Source organism: Saccoglossus kowalevskii, chromosome 12 (genome assembly GCF_978046115.1).
Source record: "Saccoglossus kowalevskii chromosome 12, keSacKowa6.1, whole genome shotgun sequence".
Lineage (NCBI taxonomy): Eukaryota > Metazoa > Hemichordata > Enteropneusta > Harrimaniidae > Saccoglossus > Saccoglossus kowalevskii.
The window spans coordinates 1,183,537-1,198,972 of NC_140652.1; the positions used below are offsets into that span (position 1 = coordinate 1,183,537).

The 15,436-nt window shown below is 36.6% G+C and overlaps 3 protein-coding genes across 3 annotated transcripts in view; 1 reads left to right on the forward strand and 2 right to left on the reverse strand.

Moving 5' to 3' along the window:
• The window catches only part of LOC102808789 (DNA (cytosine-5)-methyltransferase 3C-like), an 89,909-nt gene extending 74,901 nt beyond the window's left edge, over window positions 1-15,008 (reverse strand). Inside the window, exon 1 of the mRNA XM_085506277.1 lies at window positions 14,912-15,008. The gene's annotated coding sequence lies outside the window, so the exon portion shown is untranslated. The remainder of the gene's footprint in view (window positions 1-14,911) is intronic.
• On the forward strand, window positions 1,244-3,504 carry LOC100373858 (uncharacterized). Its single transcript, XM_085506278.1, has 4 exons — window positions 1,244-1,452; window positions 2,145-2,322; window positions 2,739-3,434; window positions 3,460-3,504. The coding sequence occupies exons 2-4, from the start codon at window positions 2,230-2,232 to the stop codon at window positions 3,502-3,504; spliced, it is 834 nt and encodes a 277-aa protein (XP_085362404.1). The 5' UTR covers window positions 1,244-1,452; window positions 2,145-2,229.
• LOC146735408 (uncharacterized) lies at window positions 6,586-8,549 on the reverse strand. Its single transcript, XM_085506328.1, has 4 exons — window positions 8,195-8,549; window positions 7,667-7,732; window positions 7,234-7,367; window positions 6,586-6,725 (listed from the first exon to the last, which is right to left on the reverse strand). Exons 1-3 carry the CDS (start codon window positions 8,481-8,483, stop codon window positions 7,234-7,236), a joined length of 489 nt encoding a protein of 162 aa, XP_085362454.1. The 5' UTR covers window positions 8,484-8,549; the 3' UTR covers window positions 6,586-6,725.
• Window positions 15,009-15,436: the final 428 nt, after the last annotated feature.

Consider the following 15,436-nt stretch of genomic DNA (forward strand, 5'->3'; position numbering starts at 1 on the left):
ATCTACCGAGTATGGTGTTGGTAAATCGATGATATCCGATATCAAGGCAAAACAAAAGCTGCTGGATTTTTTCAGTAAAATGGATTCAAGTGCAGGACTGAAACGAAAGATAACGAAAACAGCCTATGACGATCATTCAGAGAAATCCGTCTTCACTTGGTTCCGAGACTTGGTTTTCCCAAGAATTTTATTATCGCTACATTTTACGGACATTTTGAAACACTTTTTAACATTCCAGCATGCAACATTTTTATTACAATGTATTACTGATTAAATAAAAATGTTTTTAATGACGTACTCTACATGTATTATTGTTTGATTTCATTACAGTCATGTGCGTTAGAATTTGTGTGTAGTGAGCCTGTAAACTTGAGCACGCCCACACAAGATCGCATATCCGAACTGTTTGCATAACCGAACAAAAAGTATGTCCCCCTAACAGTTCGGATAATCGACGTTCTACTGATTAAATGGTTCTCAAGATATCACCAAAATAGCCTAAATATTGGTATGTAAATTGGGCATTTTGCATAATTTTCCACCAAAATCAATCATGTTTATACACATTTACATGAAATATCGCCAAACAACCACACAAAGTTGTCAATGGAATAATAAACACATGTATGCCTAACACCAAAGCATTGGAAATAGTGGTTAGTTGAAATTCCATTTTTAACCAAAAATTACAAAAATACAGTACTCATTTCGCCCAACCTCCCGCCCGTTTCCGGATTTCGATCGTTTTTTTTCCGCTCACTTTGTTCAATTCGACCGGACAATTTCCGCCTTTTTTTCGACCGCGCAAATCCGGAAGTATCCGCTCGCTCGCCTGACAGCGCAACCGTCCGCATTTACAGTTCATTACCTATTGTTTCATGTACAAGTGTATCATTTTTGTTTTTATGATGTTAAAAGAAGAATAAATACAATCAGAAATTTATAGAACGACCGTTAAAAAAATTACGGTGGATCACACGGCCATATAAAATTGGTAATAATACATACGCGTAGTAATAATGTCCACCATGAACAAGATCAAACCAAACATGTGAAATCAAATACGGCACTGACACAGACACAGACACAACTAATATGAAATAAAACCATTCTATTTTTGGTGGAGAGCGAAAAATGTCTACTGTAGAGTACGGTATTCTACGAGTAACCGTGTGTAGGGTGACGGTTGACATGCATGCATGGTTTGGGCACAGTCCCTCAACACCCGGTTGGGAAACGCTATTGTTCTAAGGTGTTAATCCCCCGACCGCTGGTAACAGTGCGCGTTATGCTTGTGGAGTGAAGCCGATGACGTCATAGCATCACGGCGTCTTTCTGAATTTGAATTGTCTTCCGTTCTGCTCCAGTGAAACTTGTGCTGTTTTATACAGTTTATTCCGAAAATATTCCTAGATACGCGTGTAATAGTACTCGTAAAGACTTTCTGATAAGGTACGTGTAATTTAAAAGGTATATTCATTGAATTAATTTAAAAAATCGAGATTTCAATTTCAGACCGTCACAGTCACCACCGGTCATTGCAGAGTGGCGTGTTATGGCGACACTGTACAAAAAGTTTCAACCCTGTGAAAATGCGTTCCTATCGGTAAAACGACCAAATTCATCATATTTATGTAGTTTGATATTTAAATTGTTCCCCAATATAGATTATTTTGTGTAGACGCAGCATTAAGGGGTTCATTTCAGTCGGCTAGTTTACCGTTAGTTTTGCCCCGTAGATACTTGTATTCACCACGAAGCAAGATGTTGGTCGAGTACCGCTCGAAGAAAACGACTGTTCAAAGTTTTTTTTTTAAATATTGATGCCTAAGATTTTTGATGACCATCGATATATATGTTAGAAATAACTGAATCATTTTGGTGTTGTCGTATTCCGATATTCTTGTCAGAAAATCACTGTGAATTTATACCATACAAAATTTGTTGATGTTATTTCAAGATGGCGTTTCGAACGACCATAGTCGATGTTATGGTGCGAGTATCTGAATTTAGCAACCCTCCCAAACACACTTTTCCGACTTCAACTACTATTTTATTAGAATTAATATTAAGGTTGAAGTTCAAAAAAGTGCCCAATGCTGTTTTTATTATTGTTGTGTTAATTCTCAATTTGTTTTTTTCAGATCAAACTTAGATCGTGTTTGTAATTGTTATAGCAGTGATTAGAAATCTGGTATCAGTGGTGAAGCCATACAAAAGTTTGCCAGTATGCCATACAAATTAAATAAATGGAAACGCCCGAAAGGATACTATGCAAAGGTGCATGAGAAAAGGAAGCTATCTAAACAGTTAAAGGCAGAGGTAAATATTTTTTTATTTCAATTTTGATAAGTTACTACATGTATTTATATTTCATATTTTTAATAATGTTGTACATGGCCGAATACATGCCACATATAACCAGTGCTTGTTCATTAATAATTCAACCAGTTGAATAGCTATGCTCAATGAGCTATAACCCTGAGATCTTGCCAAGTGAACACTAGTAACAATTTGAGTCATTTGTCTTTAAATCCAGTTAGTGCAGGACATGACACAGTTTGTTGAGGAACTGTGGACATGGGAATTGTATATTGTCATTCATCGTATTTTCACCTGACATTTCATGTAAAAAATCTTGAGGCATTTTTTAATTTTAATTCAGCATTTACCTTCTGAATCCCTGCTAAGCGTGGGTTCAACACATAACTAATATTCAAAATATTGTTAATTTACAGGAACATACTAGTACCTGCATTTCCAACATATCAGATCTACAGAAACATGTTGGTCTTGTGACATTGCCATCTAATTGGTCTGTTCTAAAGTCGCCAACAGAAATCAGATTCAGCCAGATAGAGTTTATCGGGGATGAGTCAACAGTTTCCAGATGCGTTATGGTGGGGGAAGATTTAACATGGCAAGTGAAGCTTCATGGGCGATACATCCCCAAAAACCATTCCATCTTTGAAGGCATATCTTCTGCAGTTACTGATGTTGACATGGTCACAACTCTTATTAGTGAGGCTGTGAAATGCAAGATGTGCCCAGGAAACTTTGATCAATCATATATTGATCTAGTTCGAGGTAAAGGTGGGGAAATTGTGAAGGCCACTTCCTTGTCAGGGGAGAAAGATGTTTCAGCTTATTTAGAAGATGATTACAATGCAAAAACAAAAGAAGGTAACATCTACCATGCCACAATACGAACAGTTGAATGTCATCTCATTACAGAGAAGAAAAGATGTTCTAAATGTTCAGCTTACAGAAACAATTTAAGAGCTATGGTAGCAAGAAGAAAAAGCCAAGAAGGAGAGAAAACCAGTTCAGACAGTAAAGTGAACCTTAGATTCCTTAGTCCCACAGAACTGAGGGAAAGAGCATCGAATCTACAGAAAGAGAAGATGACTTTAAAGCGGTCCTTGAGCAGAACTGTGAAACAACTTGTTTCATCTGAAGGGAATGCAATTGATGGGACATTACAGAGCGACTTTAAAGCTATAATGGAGGAAAACAATCATGATGTGCAGAAAGTGTACCCAGAGGACAGTTTCCAGCATTTGTTTTGGGAGGAACAATTAAGACATGCTAGGTGTTCAGACAGTCGACAAATGCGATGGCATCCCACAATAATACGTTGGTGCTTGTTTTTGAAATTTAAGTCGTCTTCTGCCTATGAAGCACTCAGGAGTTCCGGTTTCGTGAAACTGCCTAGTCAAAGAACTTTAACAGACTACTCAAATTACATTAAGCCCAAACCAGGAATTAGTCAACCAGTGTTGAAGGAACTTATTTCAGAAATTGAGTGTCTTGGGTCATCAGAGTCAAATAAATATGTAGTACTACTTCATGATGAAATGAAGGTTAAGCAAGATCTCGTCTATGATAAGAACACTGGGGAACTGATTGGCTTCACCAACTTGGGTGATATAAATGAGGAGCTGATGAAGCTAGAGAATGGCTGTCACATAGAGAAGAATAAAGGTCTAGGACTTGCCAGTCATGTCTTGGTGCTAATGGTAAGAGGATTAGCATCTAGTTTACAAATGAGCCTGGGCTACTTTCCCACTGATGGTTGCAAGTCTGACAATTTGTATCCAATAATATGGGATACGATCACCTGGTTGGAAGTCACATGTAACCTAAAAGTAATGGTGTCCACCAGTGATGGAGCGTCATGGAACCGGAAGTTCTACCGTATGCATAGAGTAAAAGGTGCTCCGCGGGATATGGTGGTGTTCAAGACTAGAAATTTATGGAGTGATGATGAAAGATTCATTTATTTTGTGTCTGATGTACCCCACTTAATAAAGACTACCAGGAACTGCTGGGCCAATTCTGAGGCACATCGGAAAACCAGAAGTCTATGGGTATGTGCATATTTAATATAGTATATACCTTTCCATTTGATAAATTTGATTAAATCATAGACCACCTAATATTTAATTAAAAGTTGGACGGTCTACTTAATTCCTAATAAGATGTTTTTTATAATCCTTGTTTTCACAGAATGGTAATCCAATATTATGGAGGCATCTTTCAGAGTTGATAATGGATGATCGAACCAGGGACATTCACTTGTTACACAAGATTGGATATGAGCATATCAATTTAACATCTTTTTCAATTATGAGAGTTAACCTTGCAGCTCAGGTATGTTTTTTAAAGACACTTTTCCTATTTTTGCACAAAATCAAAAAGTCAACAACATTGAATAAAAGTTGACAGTTATGTAATATATGCTAAACTTGTTAAACTTTGTTGCCTTTTGTATGCATCTCGCAGGTTCTAAGTGAAACAGTGTCCCATGCTATTCAAAGATTTGGTCCACCAGAAGCAGGGGAAACTGCTAAGTTTGTAATGTATATGGACAACTTTTTTGACTGCTTAAATGTGCGATGCAAGGAGGAACATCTAAGGAAACGTAAACCTAACCTGGCACCCTATACAAATCCGGATGATCCAAGATTATCAGTAAGTTATTGAATAATTGTGAAGACATCATACTTTTAACCTTTTTCTGTACCAAATTTTTTTCGCTAAAATTCTTGTGGCCACATTTGTTCAATAATTACTTGTTTATTTTTTATCAAATGGGTCAAAATTGAGGGGGGGGTGTAGATGGTGGCTATAGTTCCTAGTAATGCATGTTGATTTATTATTACAAACTAATTTCCTGTATTCAATATTTTTTTTAGTGGCTTGAACTTGATTTTCTAAATTATTTCACTGAGTGGCAAGATAGAGTTGCAAGAAGGCCAGGACAGTTCACAGCATCACAACGAGCTGCTATGCTTCTCAGTCGACAAACGCTAGAGGGGTTGCAGATGTCAGGTAAGTTTGCACTACTAAACTACAAAGGTGATTATACTATTGATAGAATGGTGTTATAGTAATCTATATAGAGATGCAATTTTTCAACTAATTTGTGGGTAGGTTGGGTTATGGCAAAACAATTTAGTTTCTGCTTAATCCCAAATCAGAATTAAATTAAAATACACTGATCATGAATGTTGTTGATACTCAAGGAACTAAATTACTGTCTACAAACAATGCCATTTTCACCTTTGTCTTTCGCAGTTAAATCTTTCGTTGAGGTTACGAAATATCTTTTGAACCATGGTGTAGAGTATGTCCTGAGTGAGAAACTGTGCCAGGATCCATTAGAGGCCCACTTCAGCAAGCATAGACATCGTGGAGGGGCAAATAATGACCCCACAGTACAAGCCTTTGGATACCAAGAGAATGCCATAAGGTTACAGAAATCTCATCATCTCCAGTGTATCACCGGCAATACTGGTCAGTGTAAGCGTGCAGTGGAAGAAGTAATTGACACTACACCCCTGCAAAAAAGATGTCGAACTGGCGTGTAGCTTATTCCTCCCACTTTATTTAGCATAGCTCAGCGTTGACTACTATTCAAATGTGGAGAAAATGTGTTAGAGCAATGACTGTGTACTCAATAGGAACCCATCATGATTTTACAATTTGTTTCCTCTAATTAGGGAATAAATAACATACAAACACACATTAAATGATGTTAGTGTTTTTTAATAACTTGTATGTACATGGAAATATAAAGAGGCAATGTAAATTTTTAAAGTAAGTGTTATTGTTAATAAAGTTTTAAAGCTTTAAAAAAATGTTATGCATTGTATGTCTATTTTAAATAATGTTCATTTCAAAGACTTTCTGAGTCCCTTGGATCCTTTGACATGTTGGTTGTGTGATGTCTTGAAAAGTTCAACTACACTCTTACTAAATGAAAAGCATCTGACCTGGATGTACAGTTTTACAAGCATCATAGCTAGGGATGATGATACATCATCATCATCTCCGTTTTTGGTCACACATGACCATAAAACCTGTACTCGTCTACACGATTTGACCTCTTTTAAAATTGGGTCATGAATATTTCTCCCATTACTATCAGTAACCTTGGCAACACTGAGATGCCGCTTACACACAGATTCCACCTCTTCGAAAAAAAGAAATGTGGAGTCTGTCAGATGAAAGAGCCCACCCCTGTCTTTTTTATGGAGCCATCCCTTTGTCTGCGACATGCATCCACCTTTCTGATGCTCCTTTTCTTCTTTCATGGCATCCAATAAATTTAACAGTTCATGGTTTTTTGCTTCATTTCGCTGCAGTTTTCTCTTGAGCTTGTGAGGGATATAGCCTGCAAAATATCTCAGGGCTTCTTTCTCCTTGTCACTTAATGTGAACTCTGTGCTTGCAGTGGCTTCGCCCTCAATCATGGCACACTCAATTCTTACCATTTTTATCAGTCTGAAAAGTACCATTTTTGTGAGCAAAAAAATGGTTCGCTTGTCAGTGTTAGAACTGAGGATTCTGTCAAGGTTGACAGACATTGCCTTAGTGAGCCGGTCATCTATCCACATGTTGTGAAAAGAATGCCATACCTCTTCATTATGGGATGAATACGTTTTCATTGTGTCACCTGATGTCAGTACATTCCATATTTCTTTGGATAGTGTTGTGACAAAATCCATATCCAGTGTCTCCCCTTTCCCCATTTCTTTGGCAATCATACCAGCAGCTGTTGAAACTTTTTTTCCCTGGATACTGGCTTCAAAATTTAAATTTTCGTCACACGCTACACACTCTAACACCTTCAGGACATAGTGTTGCATATTTTCACGTACATCATTGAACGTCTGCTTCCTTTTAGCCTCATAAAACCCTAAAAAATAAAACATTTTTTGTTACGACCTATTGTTGACATTTGTAAGAAAACCACAAACATTTATGTTTTTCATCCAAATCAATTGATGATTTTCTTTTATAGTGTCCAATTGAATCTTGTCTCTGACTTGATGTAGCTTTGTCTGTAGACTGTGGCTTGTCTGAGTGAAAAGACAAAGTAAATAAACAACTTTCATAAGGCAGCGTTATCAAATTCTATTTTGCTGTGTATGATTTCAATCACATAATTAGCAAATTAATTTTCATGTCTATGACTGATCCACACTAGTTCTAATTTGCACAACTTGAATAGAATCATAAATTGCAAACATTTCTTGTTCTGGTTAACAAAGCAATAAAATTAAATTAAAATATGGGTGAATGTGAACACAGTCCCTCAACTGTGATGGGACTGTGATGTGAACTATAAACTTGGGAGATAATAAATCAACAAACTTACCAGAATTTTGTTGTGGTGTTATATCAGTTTTGTGTAATTTTCCAACTTGGCACTTGTATTTAGAAGCTGCAATAAAAGGACACACTATATTTAATAATCAATTCATCATTCACCAATAATACATGAAATAATTAAGACAATATTAACTCACAAACCCTCCCTGAGAAAGGAAATGCCTCAGACTCGGGTAATTAACACTAGACCACAGTCCCTCAAGTTGAGGGACTGTGACTAGACTGAACCACAGACAACTGCTCTTATGGGCATTGTCTGTCATTCACACCAATTTTGAACACAATGAAGTGAGAGTCTCTGAACTAAAAAGTTAACACTGTCGTCCGAACCTGTGACACTACTTTGGAGATTACGATTCCAAAATAAAACAACAAGCAAAACCAGGAACATGAATGCCGATTTCTGTACATCTTTGATTCCGGCAGTATGAAAAATGACACACCCCCTCACAATTATACAGAGACGTAATCGTAAAAGTAAGACAGTGTTTTAGACGTGAATGATGGTACATACCTTTTAGGTCTTGATTGTGGATGGTCTTCACATGCCCTCGAAAACCACTCGCACTTTTATATTGCTTAGTGCATGTGGGACATTCATAAACTATATTAGAAAGGTTTTTAGCGGCCCTGACAGAAGTCATTGCGATCGTCGTGGATGGCTGCGAGTGCGACGATGCCTCCGACTCAGATTTGTCAACGTCTCCTTTCATGTACTCGGCAGCAACATAATCTGGTTCTTCTTCCAATATATCATTCCAATCGATGTCACTGTCGTCGAAATTTACAAAATCCTCCCACATCTCGTTAAAATAACTATCGTCTCTCACGTTGAAATCAAAATCAAAACAAAGTGCATACGCATGCGTAGCAGTGAATCAAAAAGGCTTCTGGGTAAAAATGATGTCATACCCTATGCTAATTTTATGTTAATAGCTAAGTAGGCTCACGCTCACACTCGGTCGTCGGATTAACGAATAAACAACGAATAAACAATTTCGCGAAGGCGAAACACGCATTGAGACAAAAGAAGTATTAACGTTTCCCAACCGGGTGTTGAGGGACTGTGGTTTGGGTTTAACACGAGTTGTAGTTACTAGTATGTAAATCCGTGGCACCTATAACAATTGAAGAATATCTGCAGGAATAGTAAGACTGTGAAAAAAAACGACCAATCGATTGTTATAGAATGACCGTACTGTACAATTTGTCAAGCAAATACAATACTTGCAAATGTAATGTCGGCCAGCGCCCATCTTACTTGTCCGAAGTTGTCAATGGAGATCGCGTTTTTTAACTAGGCGGCTGGCAAGCGGACTAACACGTTACATAAACTTGTTGAATTACAATTATGGTTTTTATTTTTGCGCCCAATGTCTCGTTATAAAATAAAGGATTCAAATTTTGCAGGGTATTCCGTTTTTGCGAACTCTGGGCGAAATACTTCCATGAGCTGTACGTAGTTCACTTACAGCCAAAACAAAGTCAGCTTGGACGTAAGTTGTGAGACGCGACAAAACAAACGCTGCCAGTGATAGATTGCGTAAATAAAAGAACAAAATAAATGCAATCAAAGGCGCCGACCACACGCGTTGGAAATAAATAGAACGCGTTGCTAAGAGGAATCGCACCTGCATCTCGACGACGTCTTCGGTCATGAGCAGGGTTTGCCGCGTCTTGGAAAAATTGAAAGTTAAAAAAGAATCAGTGTCGGGGAACCATTCACAATGTTTGCATGAAAAATCCCACGCGAAAGCGTTTTTTTTTTCCTGTTACAAACACTATGGTACCTGAATCCCGATTAATTCATAAATATGAATCGGTAAGGGTCAATTTCTGTTTTAAGATTTATTCGGTATACATGTAATAATACAAATGTTCACCCCAACAGAGGTGGACATACAGTTTTAGCGACCCGAAGAGCTCATTGTCAACCGAGGCGAAGCACTACAATAAAGACTTTTCGTTCCCAATAAATAATAATAATAAAAAAAGACTTCACGTTCCCGACATGAAATTCTTTCATCTTTTTGGGGAAAAACCCTGAAAAAAAATTATTTTGACAAGATAATTAAGAAATGTAAATTAAGAATAATTCAGAACGAAATGTATTCCATATGTACCCATCAATTATTTTCATAATTACTGATTACACACGAATATTACAGAGAAAAATAATTTGCTATATTATCTATATTTGTGCCTTTTATTTGTCTTGAATTGTGACTGAAAAGAGCTAGATGAAATTACAAACTATGTAGTGTGTTCGACAACTCATGTATGAACAATAACTTTAATAAATATGATTTTACTTGGTAAAATTACTGTATTTTTCTACATAAAAACAAAATTTCACAATGTCGAAAACGGAAAGTCTTTATTATCACAGTGTTGTTGGTAATAGTTGAAAATGATACATCCACGTGAACCTGCTCATATAAGATCGAAGGAGTCTGTTTTCAACAGCCGTATACATCTAACTGCGCTATTGCTAAGTTTCCTTGGTGGACCACGAGCTCTGTTCCTTGTTTGCATGTTATCATGTTCACACAATCGCAGACATTATTTGTAAGGGTGCCCTTTGAAATGGCACATTTGTTGTTTTTGTCTTTCTAAACATCGAGTTTATTTTTCTGATTGACATTCAACGAGATCATTTGAATTTTGAATTTGATGACGGTTCGAATTTATCCACTTTTACAGTGATCAACATTGCGTTCGAGTTGAGTTACTAGTAATTACAAGCCTGATTTACATTTTTCTCGCGGTGTTTATCGTCAATGTATTAAATATAAGTGCTTTGGGAAATAACATAATTATATTGCGCGAGTGAAAGAGTTTGGTGAGACTGTGTCACAACACGTTTTATTTATTTCCAACGCGCGTGGTCGGCGTCTTTGATTGCGTTTGTTTCGTATTTTTATTTTCGAAATGTATCACTGGCTGCGTTTGTTTTGTTTTACTTTTCCTCAACAATTAACTGTTCCGAGATTTCTTTCATTTTTCGTCCGGCTGCTGACAATCCAATAATTCGTCGCCGCATGTACTCAGACAAGCGATTAATAATCAGTCATTATACTAGTAGTTTAAGTCCAATTGATTTGTAGAAATTCAGCTATGCGATGATTATATGTGCAGTTTTGTTTTGCGCACCCAGACACAAGCAAAAGTTAGCCAATAGATTTTCTGAACTACAGCATTCGTATTACTTATGCAAATTGAGTAAGGGTCATAGTGTGAGTTGCGTTCGCAAATAACAAAGTGTCAAATTATTTTGAGCGCTGTTCGGAATAAATTTAGTCAAAATCACACACAGAAACACACACACAACACACAAATACTAGTACTCAATACATATCACGATTGATTGACCAGTTATATAGCTGCTTGAACTATGCACACAAGGACGTAAATATGTAAATACAGGTCACAGTTCGACTTGCGTAGCGAACGTTACAATGTGTCAAGTGATTTGAAGGCGTCTTTGTCCCCCTTCCCAATACAGAGAAGCAATACGCGTTGTATTTTGAATCGTCATTAAAACATAAATTTATTATGAATAAAAACATAAGTTTATAGATACAATGTACGATCATCGTTACTCCAGCGGTCGGTTGGCAAGCGGACGATGTTTCTGAAGCCAGCCACAGCAGGAGCGAGCGAGCGAACAAATGCGAGCGAGCGAGCGGAAAAAAAGCGGTCGGTGTATTTGCCAAAATTAGAGAATTAAAGATATGGCCATGAGATGAACAAATCTAGTAGATGTCAACACAAGGTACATACACACCAAAGTATCAAAGCATTCAGGCTACCAGTTTTGAAGAAGAAGTTGAAAATAGAATTTTTGACCAAAAATGACCATTTTAAAATATTCGCCAAAATTAGGAAATTGAAAATTTCCTTACCAAATTAAGAAAACTGATAGAGGACAACCCAAGGCACATGCACTATCAATATCAGCACTGTAGACCACTTAGTGTCATAGTAGCATAGAAGAAATTTTAGAGTTTTGGGGGCTAATTTGCATAATTTTTGGCAGATCGACTTCTCATGAACAAATTACCATCTACACTCATCAAGGCATCCACACACCAAAAATCGAGTCAAACGGTTTGGCGGTTTTTGAGAAGAAGTCGTGAACAGACAGACAAACGGACGACAGACGCAGGACAGAAACCCATCCCATAGGCTCAGTGGACCTATGGTCCGTTGAGCCAAAAAAACTACACTACACAGAGTAAATGAAAATTATCTGGCAGCAATGGGATCTATCTTAATTAGGTAAAATAATCACAATTAAATCTCTCGCCATTTCTCAGATCTCATACATTAGTTTGGTACTTCAGACTGGGTCATTAAACAATGCAGACACTAATTTATAAATTTCTCTGGTCTAGAAAATATGATAAAATAATAAGAAATGTGATCACAAGAAAGATGGAGTGTGGTAGTCTGAACACGATGGATACTTGGTGTTACGTGAATTCCTTGAAATGTAACTGGATTAAACAATTTACGAATTCAAGATGGAGTGTGGTAGTCTGAACACGATGGATACTTGGTGTTACGTGAATTCCTTGAAATGTAACTGGATTAAACAATTTACGAATTCAAGATGGAGTGTGGTAGTCTGAACACGATGGATACTTGATGTTACATGAATTCCTTGAAATGTAACTGCATTAAACAATTTACGAATTCAAGATGGAGTGTGGTAGTCTGAACACGATGGATACTTGGTGTTACGTGAATTCCTTGAAATGTAACTGGATTCAACTGTAGCCAGTTGGATATTAATTCCAGAAAGTTATTTCAATGTGTATTCTATATGTGATTTCATCCATCTGCCATTCCAACCACACTACCCTGATTTTATAAACAAATTTTTGAATGTTACTCAAAGAAATTGCCTGCTGACGATCCAATGACAAAGCATGACATCCAGATCCAATCATTGTGGTATAATGACCATGTTACAAGTGGGAAAAATACTTGCATTCTTCATATAAAAGACATCTTTACTGAAAAATGTTTTTTAGATACAGATCAGTTATTAAATAAATTCAATATAAGCTCTTTCAACTGTTTAAATTATTTAAAAACAAGCCATGCATGGCACAGTCCCGTTAGTTATCAAATTTAAGATATATAGTTTTGTTTATAGTAATATAGTTGGAACATAAACATGTCAGAAGTATGGATCCAGAAGATGATGCTTGATTATGATGATTAATATGATTGACATCTTGTATCTGATCATCAAATAAGTACTTGCCCATATTGAGAAATATTGCTCTGGAACAGCATTAATTAAAACAAAATGGCCACCAGTCAACCTTTTTGAATACATCTATATGTTTATAACATGATCTAAATTGAATATATAAAATTTGAACATAATCAGTCAAAGCATATCAGAGATATGGCTCTGGAAGCACATTCATTTAAACAAAATGGGCGCCAGTCAGCCATTTTGAATCCAATCTGAACAAATAAAATGGCGTGCATCAGGAACCCATAATCTCTAATGTATGTACCAAGTTTGAACAAAATCCATCTATAAACGCCAAGATCCAGTTCTGGAATGCCAGAAATATTCGATTTTTAATGATTTCTTTACCAGAAAAATGACTGTTATTTGGCCATTTTGAATCAGATAGTCAAACCAATATATCTATGTCATGATGTATAATGAATATATAAAATTTGAACGTAAGTCAAAGCATGGCAGAGATATGGCACTAGAACTGGATTCATTAAAACAAAATGGCCATCAGTCGGTCATTTTAAATTGGTACTAAAAAATAAAATGATCTGCATCAAGGTCCCATAATGTCCAATGTATGTACCAAGTTTGAACAAAATCCATCCATAAAAGCTTAATTTTGAATCAGATCGTGAAGTTTGATTGTGATTGGTCCAAGCACGTCTATCATACAGGTATGCACATCCACACAGATGCACGGACGCACAAAAGTCAATCCATAAGTCCCTGTTTTCGGACTGCGTCCAAACGGGGACTAATAAAGGCGACCATCCCATCTTGATGGAAGAAAATTTTGTATGGAGGTCAGAGGTCGCGAACCTGTAATACAGTAAGTGTAATGTACATCTTGCAAACAATGTTACAATGTATGAATATAATTGCAGTTAACAAATGGTCAGCAATCTTTGAGGACATTCAAAGTGATCAGTGGGTACATTATGTCATTTAATAATACCAGTGAAACTAAACTTCAGGCTTTTCAATATAAAATACTCCATAGAATCTTTCCATGTAACACTAGGTTATAGAAATGGAGTATAATAGATACTGATTTATGTAATGATTGTGACAAGGTCGACACATTATGTCACTTCCTAGTATTCCAGTGTAATATAGTAAACTGTTTTGTGGTGATTCGGCCACCAATGATTCCAAATGTTTCTCATTCCTGTTTATTAGTTTATCATGTGACATCACAGAATCTAGATTATTGAACCTGGCATCCAACATTACATCATGCGACTGCACTGGCCAATCACTTCACAGAATCTAGTTTATTGAATCTGATGTCCAAAATGGTGTACATGTTTTAGCAATTGCACCACGGCTGTCTTCAATATACCTTAAAACACTGATAATGATCAACATCTTGTTCAGAGCAATATAACCAAATAAAATGTTTTTGTCCTTGTTTCTTTTTTTCTGTCAATTATGTCAACTATGAAATAATTTAAATTTAACACCTATCAATCATTGCACTAAACCCCAATACTATCTACAATCGTCATAGTTGTCATAAGAGAACTTCTACATGGTCACAAGTCTCTTGTTATTTCGCGGTGACCTAATTTACGCCATTCATACACATCGGTCAGATTTTCACTATAACAGTGTTTTTGCGTCATTTTTCATTCCCGAGAAATTGTTTTTTGTCATCAAATATGAAAGTTCACGATTATAGCAAACGATCTGTAAATTGCAAAACATGGTTTTCATGTCTAGCATTGCGATGGCGAACAAAGCTTGTCTCTTGAGTATGTGTAATTAACATGTTATCAAGTAATCGTGACTACGTCCACAATAACAAAACCCGATCCACAGACACATGGTGACAATTTTATGCACACCATCTTTTTCTTAGTTGATCTCTTCGACAATCGAATCAAGTATCCGGCATCTAACTTAAATTTAGGTGTGCCTCAAATCAACACTAATGTACAATAAATTGTAGCGATTATTCCTTACCTGCAACAATCACGCCGCGATCACCGCCGAAACTCCCAGAAAATACAAGAAGCAAGACTTCTTCGTGCACTTTAAAAATGGCAACTCGTTGAGTCTACTTCCGGATATCATCGACACCCCTTTCAATATTTACGTGCTTGTTGGTTGCATTTTAATCACATCCGTTCGATAACAAGTTTTACAATTTTATTTTGGAGTTTAAAACATTACTGATTATCAATTAATTAATTCATAATTAGCACGGAAATGTTACAGTGGGTTATTTTATCTGTTTATACATTTCCCCAAGGGAGTGTCAACGGAAAATAGAACAGCGACGTGTTCACTCTGGTGTGAGGGCGGGATTCTGATTTTAGATTAATGTAAAAGGGAACTTATCAGGGAACTCTGGGTACTAGCGGAGATATCTGATCAAGTGTACGTAGAATATGTTGCGAATTGAAAATATAATTTAATTCCAAATTTATATATTGCCACTGACGAGATAAATTGAAACCATATACTTCGCACAAACAAAATGAAACA